This window comes from Leucoraja erinacea, chromosome 15 (assembly GCF_028641065.1).
Source record: "Leucoraja erinacea ecotype New England chromosome 15, Leri_hhj_1, whole genome shotgun sequence".
NCBI classification, from domain to species: Eukaryota; Metazoa; Chordata; class Chondrichthyes; order Rajiformes; family Rajidae; genus Leucoraja; species Leucoraja erinaceus.
The window spans coordinates 20430097-20457989 of NC_073391.1; the positions used below are offsets into that span (position 1 = coordinate 20430097).

Genomic DNA, 27893 nt, shown 5'->3' on the forward strand with positions numbered 1-27893 from the left:
GCATTATTGTCCCGTGGGGAAATGTTATAATCAACTCACCACCAAGTCAAGAAAATTTATGTATTGCTGGAGATCGGGCAGAGCTTCACAGAATTGTCGAAAGAGTAGCCTTCCGATTGGCTGTTTCTCACACAGGCTGGAATAGTTCCTCTCTGTGGTCAAAGAAGGGGAAAGAGAACGTCAGCATTTGATAGTTTCCTTAATTACATCTTAAATTAGGCTAAAACCCAACTAATTCTCTTTGGCAGTCATTTAGCGCAACAGAGAAAGCTGTGAAAAGGCAGTGATACAAACTGTCAGAAATAAATACTGAAAGTGCATCAACATTAATCCAACAGTTTGAAATGTCCTGATTACTTGACAACTCATGATTAATCTTTGCTTTCTTTATGACACTCAACGTCTCATGTTAAAAGGTACAGAACATACAATTTTTAATCAATATGTGGCATAAAAATCAAATTTAGCACAAGCACAAACTGTTACGTTCATTTTCTAAATTACCATAAAACAATATTACATTTTTATGAATTTGGAAAATTAAAGATAATCAGTCGGTTCCAATGGAGATGCTTTTGTCAAAGCAGTTTCTAAGTAATATATCATGGGGCTGCAATCACAAGCGCTGGAATCACAATATCAGCCATGCCCAACGTTGTAATGAGGCTTAGGATCAATGTGAACTTTTTCCAACAGACAACAAGGTTAATTGGGGTTGATCATCCCAACTGACATTTTGTAACCAATTGGAATGTGACGTGAAACTAGAAACAGACTACCTTCATATGGTCTCCCTAGGAAGTATCAATATTGGAACAGTAGACTGAATTTTAACAGACTGATAGAAACATAGACATAGAAACATAGAAATTAGGTGCAGGAGTAGGCCATTCGGCCCTTCGAGCCTGCACCGCCATTGAATATGATCATGGCTGATCATCCAACTCAGTATCCCGTACCTGCCTTCTCTCCATACCCCCTGATCCCCTTAGCCACAAGGGCCCATCTAACCCTCTTAAATATAGCCAATGAACTGGCCTCAACTACCCTCTGTGGCAGAGAGTTCCAGGCAGAGATGCATCTGCCTTGCAAACAATCCTCCTTACCTATGTCCATCTGCCTATCAAACAACCTTCCTCCTCTGTGTCCATCTACCGATCAAATATCCTCTGTCTTTATGCTCATTGTCATCTATACCACGGTCAACAATCACCTCATGTGTGTCCCACATTTCCTTCATTATTGTTATTTTTTGCAAATGTTACATTCATTTCTCTTAAGTTCCATCTACATATATCCTGACTCTCAGTCTGAAGAAGGTACTCGACCCGAAACGTTCGCCTATTCCTTTTCTCCAGAGATGCAGTCTGACCCGCTGTGTTACTCCAGCTTTTTGTGACTGACTCCTTCAACAATGAAAGGTTAATCTTTGTGCCACTATGACTGAAGAAAACATATGCTTATTGCTGTATTAAATCTACAGAAATGACAGCACTAGTGAATATTTAGTTAGCTACATGATTAGTTCATTCAGGTTAATGAATCAGGTCCATAGCGATTACTCAGTGTAAATGTGCCTTTCCACAAAGCTTCTTATGCACAAAATATAATCACATTTCACCATGTTTTTGAAATACTCCTGGCCAAAATATAAAATACAACCAGTAATGCTGGAAATGTTTTCACTTGTTGAGCATAAGTTTAAAATGTAGAGTTCACAAAATCAACTGATGAATGCAAAGACCAAGGTGTCAAAACCTAATTACGGTTAAACAGCACAGATCATTTACTGGAGTTGACACTTTCATCTTGTAATTGTAATTGTAATTGTAAATCTTTATTGTCATTTCCTGAGTATTCGCATACTCAGAGGAAACAAAAAAAACGTTTCTCGACCAGTGTCCATTCAGTTTTCGTTACAAAATAAATAGCAATTAAAGTTAAAATACATGTCATGAACAATTTAACCCTCTAATAACATTCAATAACATTCAACAGCCGTTCCGACTGGCAGCGGGGTGTTTGTGCGCGATACTTGGCAGGGGGGAAAGTTCATTTAACAGTCTTATAGCCTGTGGGAAGAAGCTGAGGAGCATCCTGCTGGTTTTGCAGCTGATGCTCCTGTACCTCTTCCCAGATGGGAGGATGGTGAAAAAGTCATGCGATGGGTGGTAAGGGTCTTTGATGATGGAGATGGCTCTGTTGATGCATCTCTTCTTGTATATGTCCAGCAGGAAGGGGAGTGGAGCACCAATAATCCTGCTTGCGGTCTTCACTATCCTGTCCAGTTGGTGACGTTCGTACGCCTTGCAGCTCCCGAACCAGGAAGTGATGCCGTATGTCAGTGTGCTCTCAACAGTCCCCCTGTAAAAAGTCCGTAGGTGTGTGGTGGGGAGGCCTGCTTTCCGTAGTCTTCGGAGGGGGTGAAGTCGCTGCTGGGCTCTCTTGACCAGAGCTGTGGTGTTGGCCGTGGACGTCAGGTCATCAGACAGGTGTAGTCCTAGGAACTTCATGCTGCTGACCCTTTCCACATCAGCTCCGTCGATGTGCAGAGGTGTATGGTGTTGTTTCCCCGCCCTCCTGAAGTCAACCACCATCTCCTTAGTTTGTTGTTGTTAAGAGCATAGGCAGAAGAAATGTGGGAAATTAAATTACCACACACCAACATACTCCATCGCACTTGTTCAGGAATAAATGTCTGTGCCTGTAAATAAATACCTAGTCATGCATACATTCGCCACAGCTAGTGTAATACTGAATGGGTTGAACATGTGCTGAGGACATTGGATATGGTTTTCCTGTTGTAGTTGGCAGCAGAGTGACTGCTAGTTTGGCAGGTAGTTAATACTATTGCACAAAATGCTGCTGAGCAAAGATTAATTTTAATATATGAATCTACCAAAATAATATAATACTCAGCAAGTGTAATTTTGAAGAAGTGTTTCATTTGGGGGTGGGGACAAGAATTAGGGGGCATAAATGAAGGTAAAAGAACCAAAAACTAACAGAAGAAAACGTATTTGTTGTCTAGTAAGTGGTTAGAGAGGCGGCACAGAGGCACAGAGGTAGAGTTACAGCGTTAGAGACCCAGTTTTGATCCTGACTAAAGATGCTGCCTGTACGGAGTTTGAACATTCTCCCTCTGACCTGCGTGGGTTTTCTCCAAGTGCTCTGGTTTCCTCCCACATTCCAAAGGTATACAGGTTAGTAGGTTAATTGGTAAAATTGTAAAATTTTCCCTAATGTGTGTGTACGGGATAATCGCTGGTCAGCATGGACTCAATGGACTGAAGAGTCTGATTACGCGCGGTATCTCTAAAGTTTAAAGCTGGATTGTTCTTCCATAAGAGTCGGTTTGGATTGGATGGGCCAAATTAACTCCCACCATGCTGAGATTCCTCTGTCATTCTGTGAAATACTTACAAAAGAAATATTGGCCAGCAATCATAACCAGTAAATTGGTGCAAATTACAGGGGTACAGGTGATGGATTGCAATGCAGGATTTAGCTCGACAATCGTTCACAAGGAATTAATACCAGCACAAGCAGGAACGTGAAGTGACCAGCCTTTCATACACCAGTGCCACAGCCTCAGCAAGTACAGTTGGTGAGATTCAGAATTTAGTTTTAATTTTTTGCTTCAAGCTGCGCTTGCCTGCACTCATGTATCATGTTAGGATGAATCATCATTGCGAAGACTAAATGTCACACTTCTGAAGCAAAAACATTGCTTCAAATCTGCCCGACTTAATTGACACACCAACATCATCAGAATGACTGCAGATTCAGGCTATGTTTGTTCACTGTGATAACCTTGCCATTACCCTTCCCAGGCTTCCACCCACTCGCTGCTGTAGACTAAACAGGGAGAGTGCCTGTGCCACCTACATTACAGCAATCAACTGCATAGAGAAATAGGAAGAGTGACATTAATATTCAGTTTATTAAATCCCCACCTCCACACTGGAGAGAATCAATCTGATGCATCAGAGAGCATAACATTCAGCTCCCCATGATTACTTGTGAAATATTATGCCGCATTTAATTGTTTAATCAAATAGGATTTCAACATGCCAACTCGGAGAGATCTGCAGCTATATGTATACAGATTGAAGCAACTGGTGGGGCAGGTTAGAAGATAGGACAGTAAAGAAACAGGCGCTCGCTCGGTCCACAATGTCTGTGCCGAGCATGATGCCAACAACTCGTATCTGCCTGTACATAATTCATATCCCTCCATTCCTCTTTCCGAGAAAATGGTTCAAAGCTCATGTGGAAGTCTGGGCTGTATTAAAAGAGGAATGAAGAATGAACGCTAGTTGGACGCAACTAGAGGATGGGTGTCCACTTCTGACACCACATCTTAGCAAACACATGGTGAGGCTTTAGAGATGACACATTTAGAAATTTACCAAGATGCTTCCAGGGGAAGAGTGACTTTAGTTGTGTGAATAGCCTGGAACAAAGTACATTGCAATGAGATCTGAGAGAGATGAATAATCATGAAAGGTATGGAGAGAGGCAGTTCTCACTGGTAATGGAACCACAGATTAGAGCACATCAATGAAAGTGATTGGTAAAATAACCAAATATAACACGAGGGTTTTGTTTTGTTTGTACACAGTCGATAGTTATACCTTGGAATGTACTGTCAGGGGTAGCAGAAGAGGTTGATTTAATTTAATGTATAAAATAAAGCTGGATAAAGGTCTGAAGGAGTTTGCATGACTTGGACGGAAGGGTGGGAGAGTAGGGCTAGCATTACACAAAGTTGTTGTGGACTGGATGGGCTGAATGGCCTCCTTCCATGGCGGTTCTATGCAATACCCGTAGGAGCAATATTGGCCAGCAAAAGTAACCACTGAAGTGGTGCACATTTCAGAGGTTCCCAGGACATGCATGCATTGTGGCACTTAACTGGGCGCTGATGGACTGGGCTACACTGACATAATATAGCCAGCCTTCAAAAGACCCACACCAGGGCAGCAGTGATTTTAGGTGTTGGCTAAGGGATGATCATTAGCCAGAAGGAACTTGTCTATTCTTAAATACATGGGATCCTGTGTGTTCATTTGAGAGACCCTGTGGGATCTCCATTCAAAAACTCATCCAAAAGACAAGCTCTCGGTAGATACTGCTCTCCCTCGGTCCTGCACTGCAATGTCAAACTAGGTTTAGAGCTCAAAAAACCCACTAGAGGTTTTGAAAACACAACCTTTCATTCAGTGATGAGTGATACCAACCAACACAGTTCCGCTTTTCTTTTGTTAATTGTAGATTACTACCTATAATCCACTCTATATTCTTTGCAACACTATGGCTTCACAGGCCTTGATTCTTATACTCTAGGCTGCTGTTGTTTCCAGAATTGGATTCATTTTTACAACATTGTTGGTTAATGCGTGCTGGTTTTCAAGGGTGAAGCATACCATTGAACTAGCCAGCCATGTAGAGTTGTGCCGTGTTAAGTAACAGTAATGGCCAAAGAGCTGGGATGAAATACAAATTTGTTTTTCCAGCAGGTAATGTTGCATTCACACCAACATTACCAACAATACCAATGTATCATATACCTGCTGTTGGTGCAATCAAAAACACCACTACCGTGCTCTTTATCCTTGTTTAATTATGCATTGATGCCAAGTTTAATCACAGTTTTCAGTTTCAAAATGCAGACACACTAAGATTTAAATAACATGTCAACAATTCAATGCAATCAAGTTACACATGCAGTGAAACACAATCAACCAATGAAATTGCAAAGTTGCTTTTAAAAAACACATACTGGTGGAACTCAGGGGATCAGGCTGCATTTGTGGAGGGAATGGACAGACTGAAGAAGGGTCCTGACCCGAAACGTCATCTGTCCATTCCCTCCACGGATGCTGCCTGACCTGCTGAGTTCCTCCAGCAATTTGTGTTTTGCTCAAGATTCCAGCATCTGTTGAGACAACATCTCTAGTGCGTCTGGAGAGAAGGAATGGGTGACGTTTCAGATCGAGACCCTCCTTCAATCTGAAGGATCTTCTTCCGACCTGAAACGCCACCCATTCCTTCTCTCCAGAGATGCTGCCTGTCCCGCTGAGTTACTCCAGCTTTTTGCGTCTATCTTTGGTTTAAACCAACATCTGCAGTTCCTTCCTACACATCTCTTGTACCTCCATTAGCACCAAGATGATCATGTTTCACGTTCTACCAACTTTGTTTCTAACATTACGATTGCAGCCTCTAGAAATACTGTTCAATATCCAGATATGTGTGAAACGTGAAAAAGAGGCATGGTTTTATTCTACTTGACAAATAGTTAATGGCCACATTAATTAGAAGGATTTGATCTTTATTGGCAAAAACTCTCCATTTGACAATCAAGCAGGTGGCACAATTGACTAGCTTTCATCATACCACACACTGCAAGACTTATTTTCTCAAAGGTTCAAAGGTTATTTTATTGGTCACATACACCTAGGTGTAGTGACATTTTTCTTGCCAATGCAGCACATAAAGAAATAATACAAACATAACAGTAATAAAGAAATTTAAACATAAAAACATCCCCCCACAATGGTTCCCATTATGAGGGAAGGCACAAAGTCCAGTCCACCCATAGTCAGGCCCATTGAGGCCTCCACAGTTGCCTTTATGGAGGCCCGATGTTCTATTCCTACAATTGAACTCTGGCTTCTGGAGGTATGTAGCTTAGACTAGATTGTCGAGTAATGTGAATTAAAGTTCATAGGAAAGAAAGGTTAATGGAGATGGACCTATAAAAAGTTGGACATTAATTTTACAGCCATATCATGGTCACGGAGCAACATTATTTGATGAACCTTCAAAGTATAAGAAGACCATCTGAAGACAGATTACTTGAGATAATGCAAAAACAAACTGCTGGAGGAACTCAGTGGGTCAGGTCGCATCTGTGTAGGGAAATGGGCCGACAACGTTTAAGGTGAGACTTTCAGCTGCAGAGACCGAAGAAGAACACTGGCCCGAAACATCATCTGTCCAAATCCCTCCAGAGAGGCTGCCTGGCCGAGAGGCAGGGGAGTTTTTCCAGCAGTATATATTTTTCTTGCTCAAGATTTGGGTGGCGACAGTGACACAGCAGTAGAGTTGCTGCCTTACAGAACCAGAGAGCCAAGTTCAATCCTGACTACGGGTGCTGTCTGTACGGAGTTTGTACACTCTCCCCGTGACTGCGTGGGTTTTCTCCGGGTGCTCACGTTCCCCTCCCACACTCCAGAGCCACAGAGCTTTGTAGGTTAATTGGCTTTGGTAAAAACTGTAAATTGTCCCTAGTGTGTAGGATAGTGCTATTGTATGGGAATCGCTGGTCTGAACGGACTTGGTGGGCCGAAGGGCCTGTTTCCACGCTGTGTCTCCAGACTAAACTAAACAAAACTAAATTCCAGTTTCTGCATTCTCTTGTGTCTCTATATCACTTGGGGGCAATCGTGTGTTCATTTGAGTATTGTACATTAAGAGCAATTTGACTAAGGTGCTAAAGATGTTTTACTAAGCTGCTATGGTAGATAGAGGAAATCCATTTCCTCTCGTAAGAGGTTTGAGAATAAAATGTGAGCTAGGCCGTTCATGGACATCTGGAAGCATTTCATCACTCCATGGATATTGGAAATCTGGAGCACTTCACAAAAAGCCAGGGCAATTAAAAGTGACAAAGACCAGATGATATATTTTGATAGGCAAAGTTAGTGGGATCAAAGCAGGAACAAAATATTTACAAATAGGTAATGATCTAATTGCTTGTCAATACAGGCTTGAGAAGCTGAATATGCTACTACTGTTTCATCTTATGACAAAATGTAATTTGGTCCAAAAAGTACTTAATTGAAAGAAAGAGGTGATTTTATGAATGCTGAGGTCACTTAAACTATTTGAAGAATTGAACAGAATCAACCACAAAAGGAAGGTTTCAATTTTATTTTTATATCTCAGTTGCTGGAGTATACATTTCATCTTATTCACTTTGAACTGTTCAATTTTACTTATCGCATCGTTTTCTAACAGATTATATTTCCCCAATTCTGATCCCAATGATTATTTTACAGTTTTTGATCATTTTGTGCTCCTAATATAATGTATTACATCAATATGAACAGCATGGGGGCACAGCTGTTAGAACTGCTGCTTCACAGCTCCTGAGACCCAGATTCCATTCTGACCTCGGGTGCTGTCTCTGTGGTGTTTATGGGTGTCTCTGTGGTTTTACCCTAGTGAGCATGCTCTAGTGTCCTCCCACGTCCCAAAGTCAGTGGGTTTGTTGGTTAATTGGCCTCATTAAATTGCCCCGAGCACGGAATGAGGTGATGCAATCGTGGGATACCATAAAACTAGTTATCGGCTCTGAACTATATAGACTAGGGGAGCATTTTCTTCATCTTTGTACTGTTATTGCTTGTTTTATATATGATATATATAATTGTTCATATGTGATAAATATATGTTTTATATATGATAAATATATATAATTTAAGTATATATAAGTGATATGTATATACAAACACACACATATATATATACATACATATATATATATATATATATATATATATATACATATATATATAAATACATATATATCTCACACACGCATATATATATATATATACACACAAACACACACACACACATATATATATACATACAGTAAATATATATACACACATATATATATTTAATGGTTTACCTATAGTGTTTATGAGTACTATGTTTACATATCTGTTGTGCTGCTGCCAGTAGGAATCTCATTGTTCTGTTTCGGGACGTGAAAATAAAACACTCTTGACTCTTGCCGTGGACTCGATGGCCAAAGGGCCTGTTTCTATGCTATATCTATATATACATTAGCCCCTTGCCTCTTTTGTGTTCTTGCTCTTAAAGTAACCATCTCTTTCCCACCAATAGTAATATCTACTGTCTGCTTTTGACTCAATGAAACCAATGGGAATATTCTCTGCCATTCAGCACGTCGACACTCCATTGTTGGAAAAATAAACTAAGTAATGTATGATGAAAGCTGTAATATTTTCAGCGTTTGGGGGTTAGATATGAAATCTGGCAGGAAATCTGCAAATTGTGTCAATTGCAACACGGAAATGCTTTATATTGAAGGGAAAGACATGAATGTTAATTAACTCAGTGAAGCAGATAAATAAAAGATGTGGCTAAGCTGGTTGCAGAGGTCAGTGTCAAGTTACTTTGTTTTAAAGCTTCACATGAAAGGCCTAAGTCCATCATGCTACGAGAAATGGAATAGGATAGAGTATCCTCTCTCTTTTCACCCAGAGAGTTGTGAATCTGTGGAATTCTCTGCCACAAGAGGCAGTGGAGGCCAATTCACTGGATGTTTTCAAGAGTTAAATTTAGCTCTTAGGGCTAACGGAATCAAGGGATATGGGGGAAAAGCAGGAACGCCGTACTGATTTTGGATGATCAGCTATGATCATATTGAATGACGGTGCTGGCTCGAAAGGCCGAATAGCCTCCTCCTGCACCTATTTTCTACGTTTCTATGTCTATGTTTCTATCTCCATTTTTGTCGTAAAGTGGGAAAGATAACTGGAGCACGTTGCTGAACGTCTAATGAGGAAAAGGTTTTGTTTTGTTTGACAAGCGAATATGAATGGCGGTTTTCCTACTGGAAAAGTGGAAATGGTAGTAAGGAGGCATGCTAGTCAGAAGGTCCACAGCAGCTCCGACAGGGGGAACCAGAAAGAGGTGTCAAACCTTCACATGTTTGCACTGAAGCCCAAAGAGGAACAGTGCAAACAAGTCGTGAGAAGGATGTGGCCACAAGCTGTAACGTGAGATACCATCATCAGAAAGGCCACTGCAGCTGACAGTATTAGAGAGGGCTGTCTGAGAACTTGAAAAAAGATTACACGATCGACAAAGGCGAATGGTGTGATAACAGAAAGGCTTTTAGAATTATTTTTTATTAAAATCTCATAAAAAAGGAAAATGTGTTGCTAAGTATACATCCTTTTCAGTCATTCCGAACATCATGCTCAGAATTAATGGCAGACACAGCAGGTAATAATAGAAACATAGAAAATAGGTGCAGGAGTAGGCCATTCTGCCCTTCGAGCCTGCACCGCCATTCAATATGATCATGGCTGATCATCCAACTCAGTATCCTGTATCTGCCTTCTCTCCATACCCACTGATCCCTTTAGCCACAAGGGCCACATCTAACTCCCTCTTAAATATAGCCAATGAACTGGCCTTCTGTGGCAGAGAATTCCAGAGATTCACCACTCTCTGTGTGAAAAATGTTTTCCTCATCTCGGTCCTAAAAGATTTCCCCGTTATCCTTAAACTGTGACCCCTCGTTCTGGATTTCCCCAACATCGGGAACAGTCTTCCTGCATCTAGCCTGTCCAACCCCTTAAAAATGTTGTATGTTTCTATAAGATCCCCCCTCACAGTTGGAGCAGCCCAGGCTCAATCCAGTCTCTGGCACTGTCGGTGTGGCACTGTCAGTGTGGAATTTGCACGTTCTCCCCGTACCTGTATAGGTTTCCCCAAGTAAATCTGGTTTCCTCCCACATCCCAAAGCTGTGCTGGTTGGTATTGGGATTTGCTATGAAGCAAATACAGCTGATAAACATTTGACGGCTCTATGCCTGTACTCGCTGGAGTTTTGGAGGAAGGGGGACCTCATTGAAACTTACTGAATAGTGAAAGGCCTGGATAGAGTGGATGTGGAGTGGATGTTTCCACGAGTGGGAGAGTCTAGGACCCGAGGCCATAACCTCAGAATAAAAAGACATTAGGAAGAAGAGGAGGAATTTCTTTACACAGAGGCTGGTGAATGGTGGTGAAGGCTGTGGAGGCCCAGTCAATGGACATTTTGAAGGCAGACGTTGATAGATTCTTGATTAGTACGGGTATCAGGGGTTATGGGGAGAAGGCAGGAGAATGGGGTTGAGAGGGAAAGATAGATCAACCATGATTGAATGAAGGAGTAGCCTTGATGGTCCGAATGGCCTAATTCTGCTCCTATCACTTATGAAAGTAAAAATTGTTATATGAACAATTATATAGACATTATAATCAAGCAGATCATTTATTTAAAGTCATGGTGACTTTTTTCGAGCAAATTTTTATTTCATATCCCCAAACTGTTATGTAATGAATGAATGAATAGGTTTATTGGCCAAGTATTCACATACAGGGAACAATGACATGTGAATTTTCAGAGGGCTAATTTCTAAAAGCCCAGTCCCACGTTACGAGTTCATTCCAAGAGCTCTCCCGAGGTTACAAAAAAATCAAACGCGTGGTAAGCACGGAGAATGAACATAGTGGGTATGTCGGAGCTCGGGGACGTCTCTTAGCAGCTCGTAACGCTAACGGCAGGTACTCGGGAAGACTCGCTAACGGCAGGTAAGCACGGGCACGGGAAGACTCGTGAAGATTTTTCAACATGTTGAAAAATATCCACGAGAGCCCGAGTACCGACGAGTGGCCATTACCGTAAATGTCCGAGTTTGAATCAGGGGAAACTCGGGAGAGCTCTTGGAATTAACTCGTACCATGGGATAGGGCTTTGAGGGTGGAAATCGCCTGCATAAGTGGGGAATGAGATCAGTCACAGAACTGGCACATACTAAACGGGTTTAAAAAAAAATTCAAAATAGACTTTATTCAGTTAATAAATATATCCAATACATGAATCGTGCAAAAAAAATTCATCCGACATTTTCGGAGGCTATACAAACATTCAATACTGTTTACATACATTGCTCAAATTTCACAAATTTATCCCCCACCCATGCCACTCATGTGGCCCCCTGGCGTGGAATCCCTTCCCTTATTTTGAGGGGTGTCTCCACCACACCCTGCCCAAACATGTCCAGCAGCGGAAGGACCCTAGACTGTGGTCCTCCCCCACTGAGCCTTGGCGTTGGCTGCACCAAGCTTCAGTGCGTCCCTCAGCACGTACTCCTGCAGTCTACAGCGGGCCAGTCGGCAACATTCCCCGACGGACATCTCGCTCTGCTGGGTGGTGAACAACGCTCGGGCAGACCAAAGAGCGTCTTTCACCGAGTTGATGACCCTCCAGCAGCACTCGATGTCCGTCTCTGAATGTCCCTGGGAACAGTCCGTAAATCACAGAGTCCTCTGTGACGGAGGTGTTGGGAATAAATCGTGACCGGGACCCTTGCAAACTTTTCCAGACTCTCTTTGCAAATCCACACTCTGCAAAGAGGTGGGCAACCGTCTCCTCTCCAAATGGGTTAAATGGCCTCCTTCAACTGCGTATGGAAATTTACAATGTCATTTGAATATCTGGCTGCCACACTGTTCGGTGGCTAGGAGACATCAAGTTGTTTAACTTCAATAATGTGGCTCACCAGGAAGTGAAAATGTACATGAAATGCGGGATAGAAAAGATTACACGATGGAAACATGAACCAGAGGAGCTGATGACAAATATACTCCCTTCACAACTCTTGTGTAAATCTATGATAATTATATAACTGAATTCAGATGTGTTTCGTGGTATGGGATCAGATTTTAATTTGCTTTTTAAAAAAAATCAAACATTTGCACATTTTCAAAGTCAATGTAAGTGTAGTGTCCACAATAAATCATACAAATTCATAGGGGGAAATGGCAAAGCATTTATGTAAATTCATCTCAACTGTTCCTTGAGCTCATTGTGGTCTCGAAAACCAAGCCATTCACCCAGTAAACCAGTTCCCATTAACCATCTGGCTATCTGAATCTTGCAGATGTTGTGGTTTTTAAAGAGCTAATTTCACTGGCAGAAAAACATCTGAATTCCATCTGAATGCGCAAAATTGCTTGATTAATTTTGCAAAGTTACTGTAGTTAGAATACCATTTTATAATTATGAACACACCATTTTCAGAGTTCGAAGGTGTGCAATAAAGTGGCTCGTAAACAAAAATTATATTGGAGATCTAAGTATCAACTGTCTGAACCACAGAACATTGTAAAGGACTGCCCGATTTAGGTACAAGGACAGTCCATTCAGCCCTTCCTGTGTCTTCCATCTTACTTCAGGTTACATTTGCAATATCATCAGGTTTCTGAAGTGATACATATCGACACATGCATATTCACATTTCAGCACTACAGAACCATAGCAGTATATCAAATTATAAGAGGCACAGAGAGTGTAGACAGTCAGAGGCTTTTCCCCAGGGTGGAATTGTTAAAAATTAGAGGGCATAACATTAAGGGGAGAGGGGCAAATTTTAAGGAGATTCCAGTTTGCACAGTGGAGTTGCTGCCTTACAGTGCCAGAGATCACGGTTCGATCCTCACCAAGGGTGCTGTCTGACATTTGTATGTTCTCTCTGTGACCACTTGGGTTTTCTCTGGGTGCTCCAGTTACCTCCCACGCTCCAAAGAGTTACAAGTTTGTAGGTTAATTGGCTTCTTTAAGTTGTAAATCATTCCTAGTGTGTAGGATAGTGCTAGTGAACGGGATGATCGTTGGTCAGGGCGGACTCGTTGGGCTGAAAGGCCTGTTTCCGCGCTGTATCTCGAAAGTCTAAAGATCAAAGCATGAAGCTCATGGAGTAAACAATAAATACACCAAGTACACATAATAATGACAAATGAAAGAACAGCTGAATGGTGCAAAGGTTGTAGTTACTACAAAATTCAATACTTCAGTGTAATAATGGAACAATGACACTGGATGAGGTGGTACTTCCAGGAAAGGGTGTGAATGTGGTGATTGGTTCACGAGTCTTATAGCAGTGGGGAAGAAGCTGTCGTGAAGTCTGGATCTCTGGACTTTCAAGCTCCTACATCTTCTCTAAGAAGGTAGAGCGTGAAAGAGAATGGTCAAGGTGGCAGGCGTCCTTGATGATACTGCCAGCCTTCTTGATGAAAGTGACGAGCTTGTGGTGGACTGGGCTACATTCATCACTCTCTGCCTGTTCAGGCAGTCAAGAGCAGAGCAGTTGCTAGGCTGAGAGGTTTCCCATCAAAATTCTCCTCTGCAGACGTTCATCAGAGCTCTGGTGCGCTTTCCGAAACTTCACAGTTGCCAAAGGAAGTAGATAAGTTTTCTTAATCAACTAATTAGAGTGAAGGAACCAGGTTGGATTATTGGCTATACGGATGTCAAGAAACTGAAGCTGTCAACCATCTCTACAGCAGCGTCAACAATGAGGACAGGAGTCTGTTCACCACCATCACTATTTCCCACCCCTTCGTCCTTAGATCAACAACCAACTCGTTTGTCGTGCTGACATTAAGGGCCAGGCAGTTGTCCTGATACAAAGATTCTTGATCTCTTTCCTATACTCCATCTCCTTGTTGCTGTTAATGTGGTCCGCTTTGGCGAACTTAACGATCAAGTGGAAGGTGTATCTGACCGCATAGTTAATGGGTGTACAGGAATAGAGCAAGGTACTGAGCACGCTGCCCTGAGGAGCTCCAGTGTTGTGGGCCAGGGTGGGGGAAACGTTACGACCAATTCTAACTGCCTGAGGTCTACCAGTTAGGAAGTTCAGGAGCCAGCTGCAGTTGGAGGCTCCAAGACCAAGGTCCAGAAGTTTAGTGGTAAGCTTATTTGGTATTATGGTGTTGAAAGCAGAGCTGGAGTTAATGAATCGCATTCTGACGCCTTGTGGAGATCATACTTTGCTTTCTTGCCCAATTATTCTCTCTCACTCCCAATCTGACCTTCTCCACCTGGAACTGCTCCAGGTTCAGATGTAAGATCAAGCAACAACACCCGCTTAAACGCCTTCAGAAAATGTTTCATTCCAATTCACACCTCCTTTAGATTCCATCAACCTTTGTGATGCATTCTATTGACGTGAAATGTTAACTCCTTGTGGCTCTTCCTGCAGATAATGCCTGATCAACATTCCTAGCAGTTTCACTGTCTATTTTTGAATTTTTTTTAAAGATTATAAACCAGAATTTCTGGATTAAATCAAGTGCTGCAGATTTATTTTAAAACCTTTCTTAGAAAATTTCAGAAAATAACTTGCTGAATAAAATCAGGCTTAAAATAAAACAAGTGGAACCTGTTCGTTAAGATTGAGCTGCTAAAAATAAATTGAGAGGTTTATTTTTAAACTAACATTGTTTGAATTATCCAATTCCCTTGACCCAAATAAAAATAATCCCTTAAACCAAATAAAATTAATAACTAAATTATTAATGAACTACTAAAAAGCTAGAGATAAAGTTATTGAACAAAGATGTTTAGGAAATAATTAATAAAGCAAATAATGTGCCGTCCATAATGCTTGGGACAAAGACCCATCATTTATTGATTTGCCTCCGTACACCACAATTTGAGATTTGTAATAGAGAGAAAAAAAATCACACGTGGTTAAAGTGCACATTGTCAGATTTTAAAAAATGCCATTTTATACATTTTGGTTTCACCATGTAAAAATTACCGATGTGTTTAATCATAGTCCCTCCATTTCAGGGCACCATAATGTTTCGGACACATTGCTTCACAGGCATTTGTAATCGCTCAGGTGTTTAATTACCTCCTTAATGCAGGTATAAGAGAGCTCTCAGCACCTAGTCTATCCTCCAGTCTTTCCATCACCTCTAGAAACTTTTATTGCTGTTTATCAACATGAGCAGAGCGAGATGTCCGTCAGGGAATGTTGCCGACTGGCCTGCTGCAGACTGCAGGAGTACTTGCTGAGGGACGCACTGAAACTCGGTGCAGCCAATGCCAAGGCTCAGTGGGGGAGGACCACAGTCTAGGGTCCTTCCGCTGCTGGACATGCGGGGCACGGTATGGTGGAGACGCCCCTCAAAAATAAGGGACGGTATCCCACGCCAGGGGGCCACATGAGTGGCACGGGTGCGGGGACAGATTTGTGAAATTTGAGAAATGTATATAAACTGCATTGAACAATTTGTATAGCCTCTGAAAATGTCGGATACATTTTTCGCACAGTTCATGTATTGTATATATTTATTACCTGAATAAAGTCTATTTATAAATTAAAAAAAAAAGTTTATCAACATGAGGACCAAAGTTGTGCCAATGACAGTCAAATAAGCCATTATGAGACTGAGAAACAAGAATAAAACTGTTAGAGACATCAGCCAAACCTTAGGCTTACCAAAATTAACTGTTTGGAACAACATTAAGAAGAAAGAGAGCACCGGTGAGCTTACTAATCGCAAGGGACTGGCAGGCCAAAAGAGCAACCACAGTTCTGGAGGTCTTGTGGACAGGTGAGATGAAGATTAACATATCAGAGTGAAGGCAAGAACAAAGTAGGGAGGAGAGAAGGAACTGCCCAAGATCCAAAGCATACCAACATATATGTGAGACACGGTGGTGGGGGAGTTATGGCATGGGCATGTATGGTTGCTGAATGTACTGGCTCACTTATCTTCATTCATGATACAACTTCTAGTAGCATAATGAATTCTGAAGTGTATAGACACATCCTATCTGCTCAGGTTCAAACAAATGCCTCAAAACTCATTGGCCGGCAGCTCATTCTACAGCAAGACAATGGTCCCAAACATACTTCTTCAAGCATGGTGAAACCAAAATGTATAAAAATGGCCTTTATTAAAATCTGACAGTGTGCACTTTAATCACATGTGATTTTTTTCTATTACAAATCTCAAATTGTGAAGTACAGAGGCAAATAAATAAATGATGGGTCTTTGTCCCAAACATTATGGAGAGCATTGTAAGTCCCTGCTGTCAAAAACCTCTTAAGAAGGCCAACAAGAGAGAAACAGACATTCCTACATTATACCACTTAGGTAGAGATAGTTGCCTGATCAGTTTGGATTGGGATTCAGATTGTAGATAAAACCAGGAGGAGACTCTTTGGCCCATCAAGTCTGAGCCAGCTTGGTACAAGTGCAATCCAGCCACTGCATCCCACTACTTTCTTCACAGAGCTCTGCAAGTTTTTCCTCTTTCTTATCCAATTCCCATATTCAGGAAGGTCACATCTGGTGGCAGTGGGAGTGCTGCTCTGGGCACCTGTGACCTGAAGGAGTGATGCAACTGCTCACAAAATGCTCTTGCCCAAATCCATAAGGTTTGGTTTGCCAAGTGAACAATTAGTGGAGCAGCTTGTAGAGCTGTTGCCTCATAGCGCTAGAGACCCAGGTTCAATCCTGACCTCAGATGCTGTCCGTGTGGAGTTTCCTCCCACATCCCAAAGACATGAGGGTTTGTAGGTTAATTGGTCTCTGTAAATTGTCCCTGGTGTGTAGGGAGTGGATGAGAAATTGGGGTCACATCGAACTGATCTGAATTGATGATCGAAGGCCGGTGTGGATCCAGTGGACCCAGGGGACTGTTTCCATGTTGTATCTCTAAACTAAACTAAAAAATGACTCATTGAAATAAAGCATTTTATTTGTAACAGCTGGAGGCCTTCTGTTAACCTGCAAACATTTCTTATCATGCATGTTTTATTTTTGCAAGAACTCAGCAGCTAAAAACTATATTATTGACCATAAAAGATAACTTCATTATCAGGACAAATTTGATTGTATTTTAATTTATTTTGTACCCAAGATGAAACACAAGATATGATGTCTCACAACCTATGGAATTAGAACTTCATCCCTTAAATGTACCATCATCAGCTCTACAATTTCAACACTCCTATGTCAAATCTAACCTATAAAACTAACTTTTCCAATAAACCTCATTTCATTCCATGAGGAAACCAGCAATAAACCAATAACCTGCTTATAAAATAAATAACATTTAAAAAAAAATGATCATTGAACATTCGGGTTATTTGAAATATTAAGGGATTGAGATGAATAGATTGTTAGGCACGCATTTGGACCAAACACATCTAAATGGAGAAGAAGGGCAGAATTAGAGATGAAGGGCAGAATGGGCAGTACGGTGGCACAGCAGAAGAGTTGCTGCCTTTCAGCGATTGTAGCACCAGAGACCCGGGTTCGATCCCGACTACGGGTGCTGCCTGTACGGAGTTTGTACGTTCTCCCCTTGACCTATGTGGGTTTCCTCCCACACTCCAAATATGTATAGGTATGTAGGTAAATTGGCTTGATTTAAGCGTAAATTGGCCCGAGTGTGTGCAGGATTGTTAAAATGTGCAGGGATCGCTGGTCGGTGCAGACTCGGTGGGCCAAAGGGCCTGTTTTCGTGCTGTATCTCTAAACTAAACTAAAGGGCAGAATGTTGGAATAACTCAGCTGCTCCAAGCAGCACCCAGTGTACGGTTATTTTATTCTAGATTCCAGCATCTGGAGTCACTTTTGTCTTCCAATGTTGACAAGTTGCTGATCGGACAGAATGGAACAGATAGAATAGATACAAAGGGCTGAGTAGTTACTGCAGTTCCCATAACACCATGAGATAGAGACAATGGACAGTGTGGTTGACTGAATGGATTGAACAATTCCATTGATAAGAACTGCATTCGTACCAACACAATACACCATTTTACAAATTATATTAGGCTATGGCAGAACAGTGTCCACAACTGAATTAAAATTGAAGGCTGCCAGTAATTCATGTCGATTTAATTTCACTGGAGTGATGCAATTATCTTCCCGTCTATCTGGTAATATTCTCCTTCAGAGTATAGTTACTTAAAAAATCCCAAAATGACTGAAGCATGAGCGTACAAACTGACATCATCATAACATTGCCAGTAAATCATTAAATATTAACATGACCTTCTCCAGATGCCTGATGCGTGCTTGAATAATTTTAAAAATCCATAAAATATCATGTAAAGATTAATAAAATATATTTCTATGAAATATGTGAACCTGCAGTCTTCTTTAAACAACTCTACTTTTGATTCTTTAATGATTAGGCAAAAAAAAGAAATGGCCCATTTGAAAAATTTTAAAGGCACAGGACAAAACAAAATCACCAGCTCTTGTAAGGGCACCATAAACATGGAGTGGGTGGTGGGACAACCAACACCATAGCAAGGTTCTTCATAAGTTCATAGGAACAGAAGTAGGCCATTCAGCTCATCATGTCTGCTCCACTATTCTATCATGGGTGATATATTGTTCAGGAATCTCTCAGTATTGGCATGTCTTATGCATGGAGTATGAGACAGACCATACTGTGAACACATAGTTGCACTGTGCAACTGGATTTCTGAAGATATTCTTTTATGTAGGTTACACAACAATGCCACAGTATGTCAATGCTCCCATTTTTTTGTTTTACATAAATAATTATTTTAAACAATGTAAGTCCAATTATAACATTTAAATCACAGTAGGCTAATAGACCCTTCATTTTTTGAAGATTTTCATCCTATAGAAACGCATCTTTAAAACAAATATTTCAATAATACACGCATGTGGTATGTACACCACTGACAAGGTCAGCTTCTATTGCCCATTGCTAACTGCGCTTCAAGTGGCGGTGTGACCTGGCATTAATTTACTTCTATTACTTTCTATTCTCCGTTTAAATGTGTTATGTGATAAATAGTTAAGAAGGCAAATTGCATTTTGGTCTTCGTTGCAAAGTAATTGGAGTTCAAAAATTGTGAGGTTTCAATGTCAGTTTACAGAATGTCGGTGAGGCCTCACCTGGAATAATGCAAATATAAGATGCAGTAACATCGAATGAAGCACACAAGAGATTCACGAGGTTAATTCCATTGGTGACGGGGTTGGCCAACCAAGAAAGACTAAATATCTTCGGCCTCTAGTCCATGGAGTTCAGCAGAATGAGTGGCCTTATTTAAACATACCACGTACTATCGCAGCTTGACAAGGTAGATGTTGCGAAGTTTTCACCAGTCTCGAACAAGGGGACATAACTGCAAGGGACCGGAATCATTTAAACCTGAGCTACGTAGGAATATCTTCTTACACAGAGGGAAGTAGTTCTCTGGAATTCTCCTTCCTGGCATATGACTGGAAGTTGGATCAATAGAAGTATTTAGGATACTGGTGTATATATATATATAAAGGTTGAGGAATAGAGAGATATGGAGAAACAGCAAGGAAGAAGAGTTGAGCCCAGCATAAATAAGCCATGATCTTATGGAATAGAATGGAATACTTTATTGTCACACGTGACTAGGCACAGTGAGATTCCTTGCTGTATACCCAATGTATACAAATAGCAGCCACCTACGGCGCTGACAAATTTACAAAGCACGCCGGCTCCTCCTTTTGTTCTCCCCCCTACACCTCCCTCACAGCAGTCCCCCACGCCAGGTCCTCCGTTGTTCTCCCCCTCCCGGCGATCTGCCACGCTCTCATTGACAGTTGACCGCTAGTCTACCCACGAGGTATCATCGCAGCCACGAGGCCCCATCGTCGCGAGGCTTCACCATCGCAGAGGCCTCACCGCTGTCGACGCCCCACTTCACGCCTCCATGGTGCCGCTTCGCCGACCCACGAGGCCCTGGTCGTGCCCTGACCCGGGTTTCCACGCGGCGATCTGGAAGGCATGGAGATTGCGGCGCCTCGATAAAAGCCTCCGGCCACATTTTAGATTAGATTAGACTTTATTAATCCCCTTATTCAGGGGAAATTCAGATGTCTTTGCAGCACACTAATAAAAATACAACATAGCATTCAAGAAGAAATTCAACACCAAAACATCCCCCCACAGTGGAAACCACTGTGGGGAAAGGCACAAAGTCTAGTCCCCATCCTCTTGTCCACCCAGAGTCGGGCCTATTGAGGCCTCCACAGTCGCCGCCACGGCGCCCGATGTTCTCGCCGGGTGATGGTGCTCCGGCGTCGGGAGAACCCCCAGCAGCTTGGGGTGCCAGGAACGGCCGCCTTCCCACCGGAGACCGCGGCTTCCAAGCCAACAGACCGCGCCGGTCCCCAGTTTACAGTCCCCAGCTGCGGCCCTTCGGGAAGCCTTCTGGCTATGCAAGAATCTTATTGAATGGTGGGACAGGTTTGAAGGGCCTGATAGCCTACTCCAATTTTATTGCATTCTTGTCCAGAAGTCACTGAACGCTAACAGGCAAATGATATGTTTGTTTTCTCAGGAGGGAGGATTTACTACAATTATATATATATAGATCCTTGTTGAAATCATACGAGTTTTATTCTCCTAATCTTAAAAAAAATGAAGTACCTGTTATGGAGGGACTGCATCAATCCTGCTTCCATGGGCAGTAAGGGTGAGTCACCAAATTGGTTCCCGAGATGACAGATTTCTTTCAGGTGGAGGGCTATGGAAGCTCAGTTAATGGTTACATTCAATACTAAGATCAATTGATTTGTGAATTATAATGGAATTGAGGGAAATGGCAATGGTGTTTGAGTTGGAAGGTCAGCATGATCTTGTTCAACTGTGGGGCTGGCTTTAGTCTATCCTGCTCTATATTTTGTGTTCTTAGGTGAACCATGAGCTACTCACTATTTGTCGGCCTCAAATAGCCTAACACCCATGACATTAACTGCTTTCAATCTGTTTTGCAGAGTGTAAGCTGGGCATCTCAAAACGCAAGAAACAGGAACTGCAGATGCTGGTTCACTAAAAACACACAAAGTGCTGGAGTAATTCAGTGGGTCGGTAGATTACTGGAGAACATGGATAAATGATTGGACTTTACTGGGCTTCATCATGCACTAAACGTTATTCCCTTTATCCTGTATCTGTACACTGTGGACGGCTTGATTAAAGTCCCATACAGTCTTTCCATTGACTGGATAGCACGCAACAAAAAAAACCTTCACTGTACCTCGGTACACGTTGCAATAAATTAAACTAAACCAGATGTCGCTTTGGGTCGGGACCGTTCTTCAGGTTAATCAGTCTGATGAAAGGCCCCGACCCGAAACGTCACCTATCCACGACCCAGAGATGCTGCCTGACCCACTGAGCTACTCCAGCACTTTATGTCTTTTTAATCTCAAAAAGTAATATGATCTACTCAATTCTGGTTTGCTTCCTGCTCTGAACAAAATCCCAGTATTCTTCCCGGATCACCGTGTGATGAAGGCCAATCAGCAGGGAGGCTGAGCACTCAATACCAAAACTCATCTTGGCAGCCAAGTGAAACACAAACTAGTGAAACATAAACTTCTCCCAATAAGTGGGAGTCGTGCCACAAGTTGACACAACGGGTGTATAACTGAGCCGAGGGGCTGAAACCGACATAAAGGAACTGAATATTAAATGGAATTGGACTCACTGACAGAAGGTGAATCTCTTGCAAATGGAAATATGAAGTGTCACACTTCAAAAATGCATGACATGTGGATTTCTTCAAGAAAAACAAAGACAAACTGCAGAGGTATATTTTTGTGAGGCATGGAATGTTGTTGCAGCTGGTAAAACATGTTGGAAAAGAAAAAATGCTTCTGTCCCATTGAACAGGTCAGACGTAGTTTCTGTAATTGAGCCCTGTAGTCTGGGCGGTAGAAATGGAGATATAAAAGAAGGAAACACATTGATTGCTCTCTAAGAGATGAGGCCACAAACATTTACAGTGCCCTCCATAATGTTTGGGACAAAGACCCATCATTTATTTATTTGCTTCTGTACTCCACAATTTGAGATTTGTAATAGAAAAAAAAAATCACATGTGCTTAAAGTGCACATTGTCAGATTTTAATAAAGGCCATTTTTATACATATTGTTTTCACCATGTAGAAATTACAGCAGTGTTTATACATAGTCCCTCCATTTCAGGGCACCATAATGTTTGGGACACAGCAGTGTCATGTAAATGAAAGTAGTCATGTTTAGTATTTTGCTGCATATCCTTTGTCTGCAATGACTGCTTGAAGTTTGAGATTCATGGATATCACCAGTTGCTGGGTGTCTTCTCTGGTGATGGTCTGTATTGCAGCCATCTTTAGCTTATGCTTGTTTTGAGGGCTAGTCCCCTACAGTTTTCTCTTCAGCATATAAAAGGCATGCTCAATTGAGTTCAGATTGGGTGATTGACTTGGCCACTCAAGAATTTACAAATTTTCAGCTTTGAAAAACTCCTTTGATGCTTTAGCAGTGTGTTTGGGATGATTGTCTTGCTGTGGAATGAACTGCCTGCCAATGAGTTTTGAGGCATTTGTTTGAACTTGAGCAGATAGGATGTGTCTGTACACTTCAGAATTCATGATGCTCCTACCATCAGCAGTTGTATCATCAATGAAGATAAGTGAGCCAGTACCTTCAACAGCCATACATGCCCAGACCATAACACCCCCACCACCGTGTTTCACAGATGAGGTGGTATGCCTTGCATCTTGAGCAGTTCCTTCTCTCCTCCATACTTTGCTCTTGCCATCACTCTGATATAAGTTTATCTTCGTCTCATCTGTCCAAAAGACCTTTTTCCAGATCTGTGATTGCTCTTTTAAGTACTTCTTGGCAAACTGTAACCTGGCCATCCTATTTTTGCAGCTAACCAGTGGTTTTCATCTTGCAGTGGAGCCTCTGTATTTATGTTCAAGAGGTCTTCTGCAGCCAGTCATTGACAAATCCACACCTGAGGGTGTTTCTGATCTATAGGACAGGTGTTTGGGGAGTTTTCTTTATTATAGAGAGAATTCTTCTGTCATCAGCTGTGGAGGTCTTCCTTGGCCTGCCAGTCCCTTTGTGATTAGTAAGCTCACCAGTGCTCTCTTTCCTCTTAATGATGTTCCAAATAGTTGATTTTGGTAAGCCTAAGGCTTTCCTGATGTCTCTAACAGTTTTATTCTTGTTTCTCAGTCTCATAATGGCTTCTTTGACTTTCATTGGCACAACTTTGGTCTTCACGTTGATAAACAGCAATAAAAGTTTCTAAAGGTGATGGAAAGACTGGGTGCTGAGAGCTTTCTTACACCTGCATTAAGGAGGCAATTAAATGCACCTGAGTAATTACAAACATCTGTGAAGCCATGTGTCCCAAATATTATAGTGCCCTGAAATGGGGGACTATGTATAAACACAGCTGTAATTTCTACATAGTGAAACTAAAATGTATAAAAAATGGCCTTTAATAAAATCTGACAATGTGCACTTTAACCACATGTGATTTTTTTCTATTACATACCTCAAATTGTGGAGTACAGAGGCAAATAAATAAATGACGGGTCTTTGTCCCAAACATTATGGAGGACACTGTATGCTCTGTGGGAATAGGCAATAGTTGAAGATAGTGTGACAAAGACCTTTTAATAGAAAGCAAAACTGATTGAATGGTTGGATCAAAGGTATATCTTGCTAATGCTGACTCGAATCAGTCCTATCTCTAGTTGGTCAAAAATAATAAATGTTTGCAGATTAAAAAACTTGTTTGTGATTTATGACTGGTAGAAACTTTGTCCCGACACTGTATAAACAAACATTTTCATAATTATTCCAGAGGTTTTATGGTGCCCTAAAGGACTGAATGGCCTACTCCTGCACCCATTTGGTGAAAGTGCCATAAAGTTATAGAATCATACAGCACAGAAAGAGGCCCTTCTGCTCAACTTGTCCACACCAACCAAGATGCCCCATCTACGTCAGTCCCACTTGCCTGCCTTTGGCCCATATCCCTCTAAACTTTTCCTATTCATGCACCTGTCCAAATGCCTTTCAAATATTGTTATAGTTGTCTTTTGGCAAATGTTGTTCATTGTCGAAGAACATGTTGACATTGATCCTGAGAAGTTTGAGCCAATGCCCATGCACAGGTCTTATGTAATTATGATAAAAGTATGATGTTTAACTCACCCTTGAACTCTGATTTCCGAACCATCCATTATTGAAGCAACAGCCAAGAAGCCACACCAATGGCTCTACCTCCTGAGGAGATGGAGGAAATTTGGCTTGTCTTCAATAACTCTAATAAACTACTACAGAAGCATCATAGAAAGCATATGTCAGGTTGCATCACATCTTGGTTTGGGAACAGCTCGACAAGAAATTGCAGAGAGTTGCAGATGTATCCCAGTCCATCGTACAGACTTCCCACCACTTCATGCTACATCATAAAAGCAGCCAATATAATCATAGACTTGTCGCATCCTGGTCATTCTTTCTCTTCCACCAGAAGGTACAGAAGCTTGAAATCACGCACCATCAGACTCAGGAACAGCCTTTACGCCTCTGTTATCTGGTTTTTGAAGGGTTCTTCCGAAGCTAGAATACTGTCCGATTCACCTCTACCCCTTTGAGGACATTGGACTTTGTCTATGGAACTGGGGCACTACAATGCTGAAAATTATATTCTGCACTCCGATTCAAGTCAAGTCAAGTTTATTTGTCACATACACATACGAGATGTGCAGTGAAATGAAAGTGGCAATGCTCGCGGACTTTTGTGCAAAAAGACAAACAACCAAACAAACTATAGTCACAATCATAAAATTATTATTTCCCTATGCTCTCCCTTTTAGACTTGAATTTAACTTGATTATATTTATGTACGGTATATCTAATCTGTTTGGATCGCTGCAAAACAAAGCTTTTCACTGTAGCCCAGTACATGTGACAATATTAAAGCTAGACCTGATTCTGTTGACTTCCTTCCACAAGCATGAACAAGGCAGCATGAGTTTCCAACTGAATATTACAGGGTGCAGATAGATTTAACTCCCACAATATCAACAGCGTAGAAGATGTAAAGTGCATTTTGCAAGTCTAGAAAGGAAGCACCCACTCTATGCCGGGCCAAGGGTCTGCTGCAGCAGTGGTACTACTTATCCCTGAAACATTAAACCAAGGCTCCCCATACTCTCCATTTAAAAGACACCATTTCAAATCAAAGTTGGGTTGTCATTCAACATTTACCTCCCAATCAATATAACTGAATCTGATCATTGTGCATTTCATATGTCTGGGAGAGTTTTGCTGTTGCACTTCCTGCATTGCCACAGTGACAGTATGCAATGTATTTTGCCGTGCCCTTCAGTTATCAGATGTGCAATATAAACAGAAGTCTTTCCTTTACAAGCAAATTGTACAGAAGAGGCCGTTTGAAGCACAGTTGCAAACAGTGCTGCAAAATCAAAGGGATCCAACTTTGAACTGCTGGAAAACAAATTTAGGACCGATGCCAAAATGTTCTCCCACAATGAACAATATTTGACAATGGATATGTTCAGAAAACATTGATGGGAAAAAACCTGGAACAATTATGATAAACAGCTTGCTATTATAACGTCAGGGCTCTAGTTTCTTTCAGAATGGATGAAGTAAGATGCTGCATCCGCATCCATACATGCATTGCAGTGTACATTGTAAATAGATGGCACAAAGTGGTATAATTAAGGATTATTATTTTAAATCTATTGTACACATGATTAAAGTATCCTGTACATTAATTAAAATATTTTCATTCACAGAATATTGTTCAACAATGTACATTCCATTGCCCATGGCGTACAGATATAATAGATAAAAATTTGATTAGAGCTTTTCAAAAAAGATAGATCTTGGCCTTTTCGTTACAACCAATTGAATATAGATTTCAAAATGTGAACATGTTAAGTTAACTTAAGCTGCTACATTCATCTTTTTTTTTTTTTTAAGGTGCAAGAACTCTTTAAGAGCTGATAATAACTATTTTACCAGAAATATGTACCTAATAACATGCTTAGCATTTATCAAACATTGCTCTGTGATTGTTTACATGGTCGATCTGCCAAATGCACTTTGTATGCTTTACAATTTTGTTAAACCTACACACCAATTACCATGTTACCCAAGACCATTAAATTACCCAGAATCATCACACAATCTATGATAATTATTGGTCTGGAATCTGCACAAATTTTCGTATTCCTTCAGTGGGCAATGAAATGGAATCTGGATTCCTGCAATTCAAAGTTTTATTCTCCCACAATTCATAACATTCGCAGGCAATCTTTTCCAATTGGAACTAAATAGTGTTGTTGCTTGAAGTTGCCATGGCTCAAATTAAATGAGCCTTTACTGGTGTTCCAAATTGTTCTTTCTAACATTCAAACTGCCATCTAACCTACAACATTTTAAATGGAAGGCAGGTGTACATTGCTGTAAGATTACGCACTGTGAAATAAATGCTGGAGTCAATAACAGACCAGGAGACAGATCAAAACGCTGAACTCATTTGGCTTGGCAGGTGAAATAATGAAATGGAGGCCGATAATTTCTGGAGTTGCAACAATCAAAAAGTTTACATTTACACTTGGCCTGGAACAGGTCAACTGTTTTTAAGATTGACTTAATCTGGTGCAATGCTAGACAAAATGCCAACCAGTGCCAAAGACCAGTCACGTTGCCTTGCTACTGATGGGCTGATTCAGAGATGTAGTCTGGTAAGAATAAATATGCTGAATAAAATTAAGAGTGACACCGCATGCTAAACGTTTCTGTATATCCATCACTTTTTCAACCATTCTTTTGCATTATCATTTTCTCCATTGTAAATATTCAAGTCCTCATTCCTCCTTCAATTTACATTCTTGTGTGTCACACTGCAATTCTACACTGTGACCACTGGATGGTTTCTTGGAATTAAACAAAAAAAAATCCATCGCTTTCTTTCCCATCTGCATTTTACGCTTTCAATGTTTCTACGCTCAATGATTAATTCTCATCCCCATTAACAACTCTTCACACTCACCAAGGTCCACAGATACACAAAGATAGACACAAATACTGGAGCAACTCAATAGGTCAGGCAGCATCACTGGAGAACATGCATAAGTGATGTTTTGCATCCGAGGCCCGAAACGTCACCTATCCAGAGATGCTGCCTGATCTGCTGTTACACAAGCATTTTGTGTCTATCCAATGATGAGAAGGTTGCCCTACCAAGAGAGACTAAAGAGGTTAGGCCTCTATTCCTTGGATTTCAGCAGACTGAGTGATCTTACTCAAACATATCAGATTCTAAGGAGACGTGACATAGTAGATGTTGGGACGTTTTTACCAGTCTCCAACAAAGGAACATAACTACAAGGGCTCAGGATCATTTAAATCT

At 41.2% G+C, this 27893-nt stretch overlaps 1 protein-coding gene across 1 annotated transcript in view; it reads right to left on the reverse strand.

Annotated features, from left to right (window-relative positions):
- LOC129704020 (G protein-coupled receptor kinase 5-like) overlaps positions 1-27893 on the reverse strand; it is a 226470-nt gene that overhangs the window by 91414 nt on the left and 107163 nt on the right. The window contains exon 3 of the mRNA XM_055646840.1: positions 40-152. Within this exon, the coding sequence (XP_055502815.1) occupies positions 40-152 (113 nt within the window). The remainder of the gene's footprint in view (positions 1-39; positions 153-27893) is intronic.